This window comes from Drosophila erecta, unplaced genomic scaffold (assembly GCF_003286155.1).
Source record: "Drosophila erecta strain 14021-0224.00,06,07 unplaced genomic scaffold, DereRS2 tig00000092-arrow-pilon, whole genome shotgun sequence".
NCBI lineage: Eukaryota > Metazoa > Arthropoda > Insecta > Diptera > Drosophilidae > Drosophila > Drosophila erecta.
Window position 1 is genome coordinate 16,271,105 of NW_020825207.1, and position 16,689 is coordinate 16,287,793.

Consider the following 16,689-nt stretch of genomic DNA (forward strand, 5'->3'; position numbering starts at 1 on the left):
TGTTGATGTTGTCTATGAGTGAGTGTGTGTATATGTCAATGTGTGTGTGTGTGTATGTCATGTATACGTTTTCTTAACTAAATATTTTCCCCATTTTCCTCGAGAGGCGCGCGACTAGCTTACAAGTTTTTCACGCCTTTTCTCTGTCGCTTACTTAATTAGCATTTTTATCATTTTCGATACTGACACAATTGATTTGTTAGTTTTTCCAGCAGTTCGCCTCGCTCTTGTTTTATCATTATTACTCGTAATTTATTCATAATTTCTTTTTTAATACTAGTTTCCGTTTGCATTTTCTTTTTCGTGTATATTAAAGGGATTTTACATAGTAATGTACTTATATGCAAATTTATCTAAAACTGCATTCAAATCGGTTTTTTGTTTTTCGTTTTTGGTTTTTTGTTTTCTGGTTTCGCATTTTCATTTGCTTTAGTATGTGTATCTGTTTTGCATTTTATTAGACTGAACGGGATTTACGATTCATAGAGGAGATTCGGTTTGTGTTAGCCGCTTGTTTTCGGGTTTGTAAAAAATGCATACATTATAAATACATAGTTATCAAATAGTATGATTCTTGCATCGCATGTATGGGTCTGTCTTTTTGCCAGTCTGTCGCCGTGTTCATTTGTGTTTGGTGTAAATGTATTTCGCATCATATATGTATGTGTCTGTGCATTATTCAATATATAGTATATGCTTCTAACTTACGTTACAAAATATATAACAAATATGTGTAAATGAGTATATAATTCACTTGCCATTCTACTAATTTGGTTTTTGTTCTGTGTGTGTTTTCCAGCTGTTATAAATATAAAATATCGCCCGGTTCTTTTGTTTGCTGTTTATCTGAATGTCTACAATTTAAAATGTTTGCATTGTTTATTGTTTGTTTTGTGGTTGTTTGAGATTTTTTCATTTTTTCGTTTCCGTTGGCTGTTCGACCTATACATATATAAATGCAAAATTTATTCATAGTCAGATGCGTCAGCAAGAAGGCCAAATGAAAAGTTCAGTGCGCTAAAGAAAAGCGAAAGCGAAAAATGAATGGTTCGTTGAATTAACCTCACGAGTCCAGCGAAACTAAACCCTAATTTTGGCAGTGTTCCGTGTGTTTCTTGACCTGCGGACTTGCTGTACCGTACCGCACTGTACTGCACTAAGCAGGCAAATCATGCAAAATGGCTTCGTTTATTCGTAAATGGCTACTTCGAGTTAAGGTTCGATTTAACAATTAATGTGCTTTAAAATTTCTATGAATTTCTCAAACAAGTACAGCAGAGAAGTGTATTATTATTTATTTCGCTGTATGGTTTAACAATTACGTTAAAATCTTTGCACTTTTCAATAGTCAACTTTTGTTGCAGTTTTGTTAGATTTTTCTCCGTTTCCATTTGTTATATGTATATGGTAGGTTTTCTTAAGTAGTGTTCATAAACTTTCTTCTGTGGTAGTAGGAATGATTCGAATACCAAAACTGTTGTTGTGTTTTTTGTTTTTTGTCTGCTAAAAGGGAGAGTCTGTAAAATTAAGGAACTGAAAAATTCGCGGCCATGCTGCCTAGAAAACACTATGGTCTACACAGATTTTATATATATTTTTTGTTATGTACTTACGGTTCTCTACAATCTGTAATCGGGTAACTGCGTTTCTGTTTTTGTTTTTCTGGCTGACAGGTTAAAATAAAAACAAACACACGAATTCAACTTAAAAAACAACATTTATTATGTGTGGGTCTATGCAACAACAAACGAAGAATACTACAAATTTGCGACCATTGTCGATCGATTAAAGTTTCAGCAAACAAATGGAAAAAAAGATCGAATCTACAAAACGTTTGCTTATTGTGTGGAAAAAGTTGGTGTTTAAATGCAATTAGTTTTGGGTTTATGTATATGGAGGATTTTATTTCTTTTTATTTCAATGCACTGTAGTTGAAATGACTTAATGTTATTTTAGGTTTTGCTACCAATTCGATTTGGTTTAATATTGTTGTATTTGTGTGTTTCTTTGTATACGTGCTAAAACTAATAATATATACAATGTAAAATACTTTTCCATTTTTTCATCATTAATATATATCATTTGTTTTCTTTGAAGTATTCATTTTAATTATATCAATTGCGCTAAGTTCATCTAAAGGTAATTTTTCTTTTTCTTTTTCTTATTTTTTTTTACTTTTACTTTTTTCTTTTACTCGTTCGCTTGATTCGCTTTTATGGAGTTTAGCATAGTTTTCCTGCTTTAGAATATTTTTAGGAGTACTTTCTTCCTGGAATTTAGCCAGGGTTTGCCGATTGTGGTTTACTTTAAATTGAATTATACACAATGCGACAAATTGCGAAACGCCCGTCGGTTGCAGTTAAAAATTTCGTAATGTTTATATGTTAATATATATATATGTTTCGTGTTTTTAATGTATGTATATACTTGTTATGATGGAACGAAAACAGTCTTTGGGTATTCCTTTATATAAGTTTTAATTCTGTTTAATCGTAATCCCTAAAAAGTAATGCGAAATAATAATGGTTTAACTTAAACTATCGATAAATTAAAGGCGTTGAGAATTGTTCTGGCTTAACCGCTAAATGACTCTCACGTGCGTCACAAAAATTATAAACAGAGAATGCCTAAAATAATAATTACAACTTAAAATAATATGCACAATAAATCTGTTTGAGAATTAAAGTTATAAATTCATAAGCGCTCCTAAACTAAACTTTGGTATGCTCTCTCCAACATCATACAAATCCCTTTACTCAATTTTTAGTTTTATTTCGTTCATAACTTGCCCCGCAAAAAATGCTGGAAAAAGTGCAACCGCTGCCGTTTTCGGCCCACCGGTTGCCCTAATAACTAAATCTCATTATCGTAATTATTTAAATTTAAATGCTGATGAAATATTTTTACAAATGCCATTTTACGTGTCATAATATGTGTTTGATTTCACTTTCACTTTCACTCCCCTCCCCTATTTAGTTTTCTAGTTCTTAGTTTCCATTTACGTAGAGAGTTCTGCCAACTTCAGCATTGAGATGCTTCTTTGGTTGCGCTTTCTTTGTGTGTGTGAGTTTCCCTCGGGAGCGGGGCTTCATTTCGTTTTAAATGCAACTTTGTATCTACTAACAGTTTTAGTTTGTTCATCTAGGTATCCGCATCGGACATGGATTCGGTCTCTCCCTTCTCCCCACTCTACATCTCGCCGCTCCTCGCCTCTCCAGCTTACAATTCTAGTTCGGTATTGTGGGGATTGGGCGCCTCGGGTCCGTACATGTTGGCCAGCTTGTCGAAGCGTGGCCCCCAGGCCCCGAGGTAGTCGTACTCCTGCTGCTCGTCGTCAGTTCCTGCAACGATGAATATGGGCACAAAAAGCCATGTTTAGTCTAGGCATTCGAGAAAATGTGGCACATAATTGTTTGTCTGCCTCAAGTGGCAAGTACCATGGCAAGTATTATTCTGTGGGACTTTGGATATTTAAAAGTATATATGACTCGATAGGTATTCTTTTGCACTGTGTAGTCAAATCAGAAGAGAGCACTGCCATTTTTAGATTTACACCCAATATTCAGCTGTGTCTGAGAAACGCTGGCCTGGAAATGTCAGAAAGTTGATGAGACAACAACGAATCGGTGGTCTAGTTGCACGTTTCAGTGCTATTCTAGTTACTGGTAGCCTACTTTTTGGGGCTGCTCAGGCTTTTCGGTTCTGGTTTCGTGACTAAACGGCTGCATAATGGGTGCAAATACTAGTCCTAAAGTAGGGTATTATTCAGGCCTACCTGAAGCCAGCGAGCTGAGCGATCCAGCTGTGCTGCCGCCGCCCTCGTACGCGTAGTTCCGCAAGTCGTCGAAAGGTGGCGCATTCGGATCACCATCGGCTCGCTTTTTATGCTCCTCGATGAACATGCCCACATTGGGCTCCTGACCTGGCATTAAGGTCATGACGGGATCTGCAGATAGGAGACATTACAAATAAACACCTTTAGTTCGGATTTTAATTTTAAGTGCTCGCAAAACAGAATCTGTTCTGAAATTGTAGTTTAAGGGCTGGAAGGGAAAACTCTCACGCAAACTTACACATAATTGGCATTTTCATGGGCGCCAGCTCAGGTGGCATTGGCCCTCCAATCGGTATCTGCAGAGGTGTGATATCAAAGGCCGTCATATCATCCTCGCCGCCTCCCTCGTCGTCATAGTTGATGATATTCTCGCGCACATCGTCATCGGGACCCGGATATTTGATGTGCGCTTCACGGCGGCGATTGTATACGACGAACACCAGGACGAGTACTGCGAGTAGGTGAAATGCAACAATATTAAAATGCAATTTCCCCTCAAATATTGCCCTCCTTTGGTATGCAACAACAACTCCTTAGGTTTACAAAGTGCATCATACAACGCTTAATTTAACATGCAGAACAATTTCAGTTGTACTTCTCTTCAGCGGCGGAAAAGCGGGTCCAAACATTCCCGTGCGCTATCAGCTGGCAGAAAAATTCTTAATTAAATTGTATAACCAGGGCGGAATAGAGCAGAAACACGGAAAACAGAATGGGGAAAACGAAACGAAAGGGAACGAAAAGAAAGCTAAAACAATATTGCCAACATTGTCCCAGTTTTCTGGTCAACAGAAAATGGCAAATCAAGCTGCAGACGACTTGAATCCGCTGTCTTCTGTAGCATTTCTAATTTCGCCAGCGCGCTTTTCAGCATATTGCGAAACGCAGACAGCATCTGTTGCACGGGAAAACCCTGGGAAAACAAAAAGTTTTTCGGCATTTCGAGTCGTGGAAATTGCCACCACAACTTGAAGTTGACGTTAAGTAATTTGCTGCGGCTTCTTCGTCCGCAGAAAGTTGTATTTTTTCTGTTTTTCTTGCCTTTCGGCAGCTGTCCAGCATATAATTGCAATTATTGTGCTAGTCAAATACGCATTCGCAGTGCCGAAATATTATTCTTCACCAACAATGTTTAATTTATACTTGGATGCTTTTGCAGCCACGCCCCAATCGATATGCAAAAATGTTTCGCGACCATTCAATAAACTTTAATTAAAGGAAGGACTTTTGTTGTGTTATGTAATTTGCGGAAATGACTTTTGACATGTTTGCTGCTTGGGATCCGTCGTTTCCGGTCCGTTGCAGATTGCCGATTGTAAGACTTAATTAATTTTATGGCTTACGTGTAGTGCCATCAATATTTAAGGGCACACACACGTCTGATCAAACTTAATTGGCACGGGAAAACCAAATAAATGAAATAAATTACAATTTAATATTAAAGCAAAAACTGAGTTGGATACGTGCAATAAAATACATGTACTATTAAGTAGCTATAGTTATTTAACATGCAAGTGAGCTGGATAATTCGCTACTTTAAGTTTTACCACCATCTTCAGCCACTCAAACCCTCAATTTTCGATTTAATTCAGCAGTTCGTTGGTTCCACACCTCCTTTGTCTCCCCGCTAAGTACTTACGTATCAGAGTGCCCAGGCAGAGCGCCAGGGCGACAATAAAATCACGGGATGGCGTCAATACGCCGGAGGCCAATAACTCCAGTTCGCAGTGCATGCCAGTGAAGCCCATGGGGCAGTGGCACTCGTACTTCTTTGGAGGATGATGATCGCGACAGCGACCCCCGTTGCGGCAGGGGAACAGTAGGCACTCGTTGTCGTTGACACAGGTGCTGCCCGAGCTTTTGTAGCCCGCCGGACAGCTGCAGGACGAGCCCGAAAAGTTACGTATACGAGTGGTTGGTTGGTTGGTTGGTTGGTTGGTTGTTTCGGTGGATGTGGGTGTACGGAATGTGTGGGTGTGTCGAGGGTGTTGAAAAAATAAAAGAAATTATTTAAAATCTGTTTCCATCATGCTGGGATGTGATGTGTGGGTGTGTCTTGAATAAAGTTTCTGCGTATTGTGGCACTGAGAAAAACCAACGTCCTAGGATCAGGAATAAGAACTTAAGTCCTTTTCGGAATTTTCCATTAATTATTGTACAATAAAATCACAGCAAATATTATTATCATATTATTCCTGATTTTGGATGTTGAATTTTCCCAGTGCTTACTTGTTTTCATGTTCGCTTCAATAGATCTGAGCATGGAATATTTTCCTTCCTTCCTTTAGAAGTGTGAAAAACTGTCAGAAAGTCCTTTTAAACGTTCGTTGCAACTTTACCATTTCAAGCTATTTTTTCGCAGTAGTTATTATTTTACGCTTTGTGAGTTTTCAGTTCAGTTTTTGGTCGTGTTACAAACTTTTTGAATTTGCATTCCGCAGCGCCCTTCATCGAGCTGCCCATCCTAACACGCATTTTAAGTGCTGTTTCTTACAATTTTTGTTTCCCTTTATGATTATTATGTAACAGTTTTTGTTTCCCTGGTTGGAATTGAATAAAGTTTTACTCTCGCTGCATTCTTGGCATAAGTTGAATTTCATTTTATTTTGTCTCACTTTTTGTTACAATTTTTTGTCTCGGTCCTTAAGTTTGTTTTGATTAGTTTTGCGAAACGCACTCACACTCGATCTTACAGATGCAGAGAGATAAAAACTTTGCAGTGCCAGTTGTTTTTGCGAATTGAGGTGTGAAATTGCCAAGGGAGATTTCTTGGACTCAAACTGAAGTAATTGAGATGCATGGGGAGTGTGCGATGTCTTGTTGCGTAAATAATCCAAATGTCTGTCGTGATAAAATTAGCAGGACCCTAAAAATGGCTTTGTACAATCACAGTTGAACTACTCATTCGCATAGTAATATACGTTTGTGTTTCTCGTTACCTGTACTTAATTTTCATAAGCTGGCATTTAACTAAAATCCTACTTTTGCCTGTACTATGGAGTTGCTTTAAAATTCGAATCTATCAATCTTGAGTGGACTTTTTTCAACCAAAATGGTAAGGAATCGAAAATTTGTTTACACTTTGGCCTCTTCTTTTCACAGCTGCTTTAAATTCATGGCTATTGAGCGACTTTCTGCACAGATGAATACTTTTCAAATACAGACAGTCACTTTTGATATATTGAATATTGGCAAACGCCATTGCTTAACCATAGAATTCTGCACAGCGGGGAAGCACAGCAAATGGAGCACAATTTAAAAGGCGAGGATAGAGTAAATACCTCAGAAGCAGCCAGAAACTTTCACACTAAATCAGAGCCAGCTGAAAAGTTGAGTCAGGGATAGTTTTTCCTACTCTTGACTGCTCCTCCTTGCCTTCGATAGCTCCCAAGTGCACAGTTTAAGCCCATCAGCAGTGAGTAAGGTACTTGATAATTTTTACGGAATTTTCGTCTATAAAGTTTGCCATATTTCACGTCATTTAGTTTCAGTTGACGCTGGCTCGGCCACGAAATGATTTCCGTATGCTTCGTGAACCGCGTTTCCTTTTAAACGTTAAGCAAAGGTGGCATATAAATGGAGCTGAGCTCTAAGCCTGAAACTGGCATTTTTCTGGCTGTTTACACACGTACCCGGCATTTAGCGTAAGAAATCGAGAAAAGCAAATGCAAACGTAGTAAATCCTCGCGAGGCATTGCCGAAATGGAAGTGGCAGCTTCTTAGTGCCACTTTCCAACCTGCTCCTTTGAGCTGTCTGATCATCCTGTCCTCCCAAGTCAGTATTTATCTGTTTTTTTTCTGTATACTCGTATACTCGTAAGGTGGGCGGATTTGGAGCATCGTGATTTCTCGAAATGCCAAAGCTAACAACTGCAATTGCTCTTGCTCGGTTTTGGGTGGCTTGCCCTTGTCTCCTCATGGACAACTTGTATCTCTGACTGCACATTTGTTAACTTACCTGAAGGGCATTTCAGGTCTTGTTCATTCTCTTGGCTGAGTGCAATTTACAAAGTGTGTGGGCGAATAGTTGGCAGAGTGCAGCGCAAAAACTAAATGGACAGTGTGCTTTGCAGAGTCGGCGTCCAAATGAAATACTCGACAAGGAGTAAGTCACAGATTCATTAAATATTTGGTACATACCTTCATTTAGTTACATAAAATATTTACACACACACACAAACAGAGGGAATAATACTAGACATATTGAGTGGAAGGCCGAACGGAAAACGTGCCAAAAACAAACATTCAAATGATGGAATGGAATGGTATGGAAATGAAATCATAGTTTGATGAATATGGAAATGCCTTTTTGAATGGGTTAAATGCGAGCGGACATTTTGAAAGCCATGTGCCAAATATATAAATTTTCATTAAAGGGGAATTCGGTGATCCGTGATTTTGATGCCGAATGATTGGATTTATAAATGATAGAGCATGAGATGATCAAATAAAACCAAAGTGCACAGTAGCCTGGTAGCCTTTGAAATGTCGAATGGATGGTAAAATGAAATGGAATTTGCGTGAAATTGATTGGATGACTGCGACTAGGTAATTAACTTTGCAAAACGTAACAACATAGACACTAAAACGCTAAGCATTCGCTAAAGCACTAATTGCTTGATTATAACTAAAAGTTGTTGTCGCATATTTCGAGCACATATTTCGATTTTTGGAGGAGGTTCTCTGGTCCGATGCTCACTCAGTATGATCAAAAGGCAGACCAAAATCGCCGCCAGGGCGCCCATGCTGAGCTTTAAGGTCTGCCCCTCCTGCACCAGTTCGCAATTCTCGCCCCAAAATCCATCTGGACATATGCAACGATATCGGAGGCGCGGCTCGAGATTGATGCAAGTGGCACCGTTCATGCAGGGCATATCGAGGCATTCGTTGCGATCCATGCAGCCCTTGGAATCTGGCGACATAATGCGTCCTTCGCCGCAACTATTTCGATGCGGGTTTTAATTACCATGGTGTAAGATTAGTTAGTTGAGTTTGCGTTGTTCGGATAGATGGGAAAAGAAACTGGGCAACCGAAAATTCAAATATCGAATGGATGTTCCAATTGAGTGATGGATAAGTAACATATTGAGCAGGTCCAAGTTGTGTCAGATAATTAGGCGCAAAGTACAATTACAATTCTTGTTCAAATATATCAAATAATATCACCAGACCCTGGAAATCTTTGATTTATGTACAACTCTTTGAAAAGAGAACTTACTTTTTGCTGACTACTGTCAGGCACTCAATGAAGTGATTTTAGAATCCCAATTGCTTTCTGTGGCTTCACGCAAAGGGGGAATTTTACCTATTTTTCATTGAATTACTTCCCCCGGCCAAAAGCTTTAGGCCAGCAAGTAAGAAGGTTGGCTTGTGTGTGTTCGACATAGATAAGCAAAGAAGTAGTACCTGTGGTAAGCTTGTGGCTGTTGCTCTGTGTGTAAGAAAACAAAAGCGTGAATATGTACATACAAGGACCATTGCAAGCCGGACAAATGCTCTTTGCTCCCGGATCTGGATTCTCGAATCGACTTTAACTGGAAGTCAAAGCGAAATCGGAAACGTAAGCCTAAGCCGATTGATTTGTCACGCAACGTTTAGTGCCAATCACTAACTGACTTTTGTGCCATGTGTGTTCAAATGGGTGTTCAACGTTCAACGGGTGGGGTGGTGTACAACTGAATCTCCGGCACGAGCTCCTTTGACGAGCAGTTTCCGCAGGCTTTTTTCCGGACTCTGCTCCTCCTGCCGCTACCGTGTATTCTCCTATTTTTTGCTCCTCTGTTTTTCCCGCCCCTTTAATTGATTAAGCCTATCAAATGTAAGCTCTGCGCTTGCTTATCAAAAGCTGGCGATTTGTTTTCCTTTTTGTAACTTTTTGCGGTATTGGTTTTTGGGTTTTCCTTATCGCCGTTTTGGCTTACGGGTAATTTGCGGTTTTACCCTTTTTTGTTGGTTGGTGAATGTTATGTGCAAGTACAGTCCGAACGTCAATTTATTTAAATGCTATGAATTTTTCTTTTTGATTGATGAGAAACGAAAAGCAGTGGGTGGTTTCTGTAAGATGAAATGGTAGGCTGGTGGAAACTTACGTGCACTCGTAGACATTCCACAGATCCACGCACTCGAACGGATCGGGGCAGATCACGTTGGAGCAGGGCTTATTCGAGGGACAACCCTTCTCTAGATTCCTGGCCATGGTGGCCTGTCCCCACTGGGTACCGTTCATCGCCGGTGGCAATGGAAGGTGCTTACCCTCCAGACTGTAAACACAATTTGGCAAAAAGTGTGAGCAAATTTGTAAAATATTACTGATTAAGAAGCACTTAATTACCGTATATCATCGAGGCAGCTCTTCTGGTAATCAGCGTATACTTCAAAAGTCCGCACTCCAGTGTATTCAGCTTTTCCGCCCGCATAGACACCCTCTTGCTTGTCCACCAATAGCCACTGGTGCCCCACGAACTCAAAGGTCTCGTTATAACGACGACCCTCTCCACCGTCCAATTCCAGGGTAGCAGCCGAGCCATATCGGTTTACCTTCACCACATGCCATTGGCCATCGTTTACGACTATGGCATTTAGCCAGAGGTCCTTTTCCTCAGTGCGCAGTGAGTTCAGATTGTAGCGGAAGTGCAGATGCCCATCCTTGATCTCCAGGATTCCATACTCCCGGTTGTGCTGATCGCTCACCCGGAAAAGTTCGCCGTACTCCTCTCTGGTCCGGAATCTCAGCTGGACCTGCGTGCTGAATCGATCGGGCTCGAAACTCAGAGCATATTTGACATAGCTCTGCGCCTTGAAGGTAGTCGGTATGGTAGGTATATTACAGGCAGGACCTGTCCAACCCGGTCGGCAATGGCAACGAGCTTCGGACAAGGAGCCAACACAGTTGCCGTGCTCCCAGCACCGGGCTGTGGTCTCCGTTTGAGCACACACTTCCTCGGTTTGAGGACAACCCGCGACGCTGTTCCTCGAAAGTCCGGGATGGGCCAGGTCATAGAGCTTTGAGTTGTGCACCAAATTCCTGATGCAACCATCGAATCCCTTGGCCGTGGGCATATAGTGCCAGAAGTACAGACTCTGATCAAACTGCTCCCGATACAGGCCACCCACTTGCAGAGGAGCATTTACATTGAGGTACTCATTAAAGGGCGGTATTTGTCCTCTTGCCTGGCAGGACATGTCATCGAATTCTGGCGGCGTGCCATCCTCCATTTCTGCAATCTCTGCTGATTTGCAAAAGTCGACCACCATGCGAATGCTTTCGGTATCCCAAAACAGATCGATTCTGTGCCATTCGCCGTCGTCCAAAGTCTTCTTCGTCTTCACTCTCAGCTCCAAAGTTCCCGAGCCAAAATCGATAAGCAGTCTGGGATAACCTCGTTCCAATTCCAGGGCAATAAAGTCGGAGATGAGCGTCTCATCCCGTTCTGGAGGAACAATCGGACCGTTGTAGATAATTAGGCCGTCAGGCTTTCGGGTAATAAACTCCAGACTTAAATGCGACTCGTCGCACATTTCCAGCGGAGGATACCAGGCCCAACCGTTTCCACGGAAACTGCGCGTGGTTTGCTGACACCTGGGTCCCGTGTATCCCACGGGACACGAGCAGTGAGGACCAAATCTGGTGTCCACACAACGACCACCGTTGTGACAGGGCGTGGTTCGGCAGGATTCGGGCTTGGTGAAGTTGCGTGCTCCACAAGTACAGTCAGCAATGGTGTCCACGCGAACTCCGACCAAGGCGGTTTTGTTGGCATTCACCATGTAGGGCAGCGGACTGATTTCCAGGGAGTTTGTGCAGCTGCCCTCGCACATTTGGTTCTCATACAGACACTCATCGATGCCCACCATGGTGATGTTGATGCCCACATCTTTCTCGATCTCCTCGCGGTGCATCAGTACGATTCCGTTTAGCCTAACTGGCTTGTAGTAAGGAGATCCATGGGCGGAGAACCTAACGTCCGTTAGGGGCGGATGTTTCCGCTTCAATTGCACACTGAATATGTCCACATTTTCTCGCTCAGTGTTCAGCAGGTCAGCCAGCTTATCCCTGAAGCGATCCATCTTGGAGCGGCTCATGCTTTGGGTTCTGTAGTTCCAGACTCGAATGAAGTCCTCGTCTGAAATGCCTGATAGGCGCACGGAACCCGAGTTGACAACAGCTTCATGGGGAATTTCTCTCACTGTAACCGTAACGTTGGCGGGTATATCGGTTTGAGTGTGCTTCCGATCGTAGACCTTGAACCTGAGATGATAACGGCCTTCGCGGGTTCCTGCTCGCATGGTTACCATGCCGGAATCTTCATCCAACTTGAACCGGGGATGCTCCATGGCCTCCCAGTAGAACTTCTTGTCGGGCAGATCCCAATCGTCCAAATCGTAGACATAGACCCGCCCAATCGGAGTGTCTGGCGACTGTCCTTGGTAGTTGTAAACGAAGATGTCCTTGGATCCAGGCTGCATTTTGTTGTCATTCACATCGCCAATTATGACGGTTAAAGTGCTGGTTCCGGTCATCGCTGGTGAGCCATGATCCTTGATCACAATCGGGATCATATACTCCTTTTGCTGCTCGCGATCGAAGGACCTCAGCGAGGATATCACGGCCATGCCATCACCGTTGGCGCCCTCTGGAAATTGCAAGTGAAGTTATAATGGATTAGAAAACATATCCTTAAGTCCTGCATTCTAAAGCCCTAAGTCTACTTAAGCGTGTGCCTACAGGTGAATAAACTACCAATTCTCGGTCATGTAAGTGCCTAAGGCAAGGCCCAGCCCAAATCTAGTTGTTATTCAGGACTTCAAAGCATTTGCCAGTTAGCCGTGAGCTCTGACAACTAGCCAACCCGAAAACTAAGCTCTTTTATTGGCCAACACGTTTTCCCTTGCACCTGATTGCAGATGCAGCTTGTGCAATAGCCCATTTGTTGTAATTACGCCTTTGAGCCAACAAGTGTTGGGACTGGAAGTCCGGAGGAAAGGAAACTATTGCCCCGGAGGGGAAAACCCCAGGAGGACCGGCGCTCTCCGCACAGTTGAAATGTATTTTTAAAGACACTCCATGGTGTGTTTTTAGGCAAATTGTATGCAAATAGGAGTCTGTAAAAGCCTTCTGCCCCCCAGGCCAGCCAACGTTTGCATAAAGTCACAGAATCGTAGTTGTCCGCACTCCACGGAAGCCCCCAACTTGCCTGCCGAGGCATCAGAATTGGATTGCCACCCACAAAAATTGTGAATGCTGGCTGGGTCACTTTTTTCTCCGCACTTCTTGGCTTTGCGAGGGGAGCTGCGTTGCATACATATGGAGTTTGGATTTTGGGGCAGACTCTTCATGGTGTAATTTCATTGGAAACTTGTGCATTTTCCATTTTATTTGGCGCCCAGGTGGGCGAATCTTCTGCGTTTGCCTTGCTTATATTATTTAAATTTTCATGTGCGATGCGGTTTACGGTTTCTGTTGCATGGCCAAAGATTCCTGGCTATTCATTTCAAACTTCCCCTGCGAGGTAATTGCATTTGTATGCTATTGTTGGCCTTTAGTGGCAGCGGTCACAAGCCTCAATACTTGCCAAGAAAATTCAATACAAGCTGGGGCACAAGCAAAAAATCAAAAATAACTAAGAGTGTTACGTGGGTGCATTGTTTAAGCTTTGACCCAAATATTTGGCTAACTTTTCATTGAGGCTGGCAAAGTTTTGGCCTGTAACTATTTTTGGGTACCTTTTCATGTTGAGAAGGCGCCGCAATGCACATGTAATTGGTTGCAGTTTGGAAGTTCGATAGAACGAAAATAATACTTCGGCAAAGGGCAAATTAATTTGAATGCATTTTTAATTTTCAGTTGTAAAAACTTCTATGAGCACAAACAAAAATTGCAATAGAAAACATAGCGTTTTACAAAAAGGATCTTACATTTGTAAGCTAAACTGCTGAGTGAAGATCTTTAAGAAGTAATTGTAAATATGAGAAGTACTCACTTTGATCTTGTTCCACCTTGAAGGAAGCGCGGATGATGTCATCTGCACTGGGGTCCAAACGGAACTGGAAGGGCGGGCCATTGCTCTTGGAGCGATCGTCATCGTCGGTGGCCAGGATCTCCACCACTTTGCGTGGAGGCACATGCTCGGGCAGAACCGGTCTGTAATCCTTGAGGAACTTGGGAGCATTATCGTTGATGTCCTGGACGATGACTGTAAGGGTGGCAGTGGCGGTTTTCGGCGGAGAACCATCGTCGATGGCCAGGATCTTGACTTGATGACGAGGAACAACTTCGCGGTCCAGGGAACGCTGAATGGTAACGGAACCATTCTGGTTAATGGCAAACTGCCGCTGACGGTCCGAGGAGCGATCGATGGAGTAGGACACCTTGCTCTTGCCGCCCTGATCCGGATCGGTGGCCTTGAACTTCTCGAGCTCGGTGCCAACTTTGGTGTCCTCAAATACAGACACCTCCACGTTGGCCCGCTCGAAATGCGGCTTATTGTCGTTGATGTCCCGCAATTTGACCACCACCCACGAGTAGGCCACGTGGTACTTGTCATTGTCGTTGTCCTCGCCCTTATCGTTCACTTGGATGCGGAAGCGGAAGCCATTGCTCTGCAGCTGATCCTCGTAGTCCAGGGGCTGCACGATTTTCAGCGAGCCAGTGCCATCGTTATTCCGCACCATGGTGAACTTGTCGGCGCCATAGCCACTGTTGTCGATAACCTTGTACTGGAACTTGTTCGTCTCGTCTTCATCGTGCACGGTCACGGTTAAAATGGGCATTTCCGGCAGGGCCGTGCCATCCGTTTCGTCCACTTCCGTAAACCATTCGTCCTTCGTAAACTGCGGCGGCATGTCGTTGATATCCTTAACCCGTATGGAGGCCGTCCCCGTCCCCTTCAACCCCCCGCCATCCATCGCCACGACTTGTATCGAATAGTCCGGAGTCCGCTCGCGATCCAGACAGCAAACGGCGGTCTTTATCACACCCGTATCGGGCTCGATTTCAAAAATGGGGGACCCCGTCTCCTCCTCAATCACGTTCTTCTCGATGGAGTACACCAGCCGGGCATTGGAGCCCTCATTGGGATCGTCGTAGTCCACGGCAGTCATGGTCATCACCACCATGCCGGCGGTGCCGTTCTCAGTCACGTTGCCAAAGTATACGCCCTGCGGGAAAATGGGCGCATTGTCGTTGATGTCCTTCAGATTGACCTGGACATCCGCATAACCCACGAGTCCCTCGCCGCCCTCGTCCTGGGCGAATACAGTGAAACGCCACTGGGGGCGTCCATTGGGTTGATCGCGATCCAGAGGCTATAAAGGCATCGAAATAAAAGTGTGAGTTAAGTGTAAAGCGCTGTTATGGGTTAAACACGCAGGGCCGTGCGTAATTTTAGCTGTCATAAACGCAGGACCGATTAACATTGTTGTGGGTTAAGAGCTACACCATCTTTAACCCATGAAATTATGCCCTAACACAATGTTGGGGAAGCCACAAAAATGGCCCTGATGTTGATTGTGACTTTGATATGCATTCACAGCAGCCTGAGTGATGGGTTTCGGTCCCACCTGGTTGGCCTAAGCCCCCAGAATGCCCATCCTAACACACGCAACCCCACATACGTATGCAAATAATAAAATGCGCAAGCGATTTTAATCAGTACTTTGTAGCTGTTGGCTGCCGGCAACCCTTGGATACACTCGTACATGGCCCCAAACCCTTGTTAGCAAATCGCAGCCCCACGACCCCTTAACCTCCACCGTCGTTAACCCCCGACGACATGTGACAGGCACAGCGGACCGACAACAAGAGGAGTCTTTCATGGCGCTGACATTGGATTTGTCGTAAAAAATTGGTGCACGAGGCGCCAACAGCAGAGAACTGTGTACAAATAATTGCGTTGATGGATTACACCGAAGGATACTCTGGAGAAATATGCTAAAGCCTATCCGGATACGAGATACAAGTGCATTCAATATAAAGCTTTCTACTAGAGACGTTTCCATGCTTTCAATTACATTAAATAACTGTAGCTCCGTTAGCAACCTAACCTCTTAGCTCCTTTTAGGTTTGACTAAAGTGCGGAACAACCTGAAAGTCTGCGGAAATACCCCGTAAGTACGGAATAAAAGAAAATACCCCAGCTAGTCATCGCTTTAATTTGCATGACAAATTTGCCAGCATTGTTATGACATATTCAATTTAAGGGATTAGTTGTGAGTGGGTCACATTCAGGGGATTCCGACCCACAACCCAGAAAAAATGCGGTACAGCTGTTTGGTATCCCCTACCAAGTTCTCCACCCGCCACTTTTATAAAATTGTATTCACGTCCAGAGAGATAGTCCTTGGACTAAAATAGCCGAATTGTGCGGCACGAGTGTTATTCGTTTAATTTTGTTTTGCGCTGGACGCATGGGAATTTCATTTCATTTAATTTGACTTTGGCGTTTTTGGGACTGCACTAGAGCTAAGTGAAATTTTCCAACTCGCATGTGGCGAGGGATTTTCAATTGTGATTTTGTAATTAGTTTTCATTTTCTTTCAATTGCGTGCCGCCTGCGGGGGGCAATTTAAAGAGCAGACTGCATTGTGCAGTGCATTTTCGTATCAAATGAATTATTTATTTCCTTGCGAAATCCGCGAGACCTTGAGGGTCATCAGTCACTTCCTGCGCCTCGAGGAATCCATTTAAACATTTTATTTAATAGCCAACTGCAACTTAAATGCGAAATAATGAGCACGCCGACAGATTCGCGCGTTTGCATTTTGTGGCGATTGGGATTGATTCGAAGCGGGCTTAAGTGCACATGGATGGGGCTTAATCAGAGAGAGCATATTTCGAAATTTCGCCATTATTTTGC

General features: G+C 43.2%; 1 protein-coding gene across 12 annotated transcripts in view; it reads right to left on the bottom strand.

Moving 5' to 3' along the window:
• Nucleotides 1-2,461: 2,461 nt before the first annotated feature.
• The window catches only part of LOC6549281 (neural-cadherin), a 120,713-nt gene continuing 106,485 nt past the window's right edge, over nt 2,462-16,689 (bottom strand). For 6 of the 12 annotated variants that reach the window (XM_026980343.1, XM_026980345.1, XM_026980347.1 and 3 more), the window contains 7 exons: nt 13,816-15,139; nt 10,167-12,468; nt 9,925-10,095; nt 8,535-8,776; nt 4,074-4,286; nt 3,776-3,946; nt 2,462-3,341 (listed from right to left, as the gene is read on the bottom strand). In XM_026980343.1, coding sequence (XP_026836144.1) covers nt 3,220-3,341; nt 3,776-3,946; nt 4,074-4,286; nt 8,535-8,776; nt 9,925-10,095; nt 10,167-12,468; nt 13,816-15,139 — 4,545 coding nt within the window. In that variant the 3' untranslated portion in view covers nt 2,462-3,219. Of the gene's footprint in view, nt 3,342-3,775; nt 3,947-4,073; nt 4,287-5,474; nt 5,714-8,534; nt 8,777-9,924; nt 10,096-10,166; nt 12,469-13,815; nt 15,140-16,689 lie in introns of all 12 variants that reach the window. The other 6 variants (XM_026980348.1, XM_026980349.1, XM_026980341.1 and 3 more) reach the window with 1 other exon arrangement.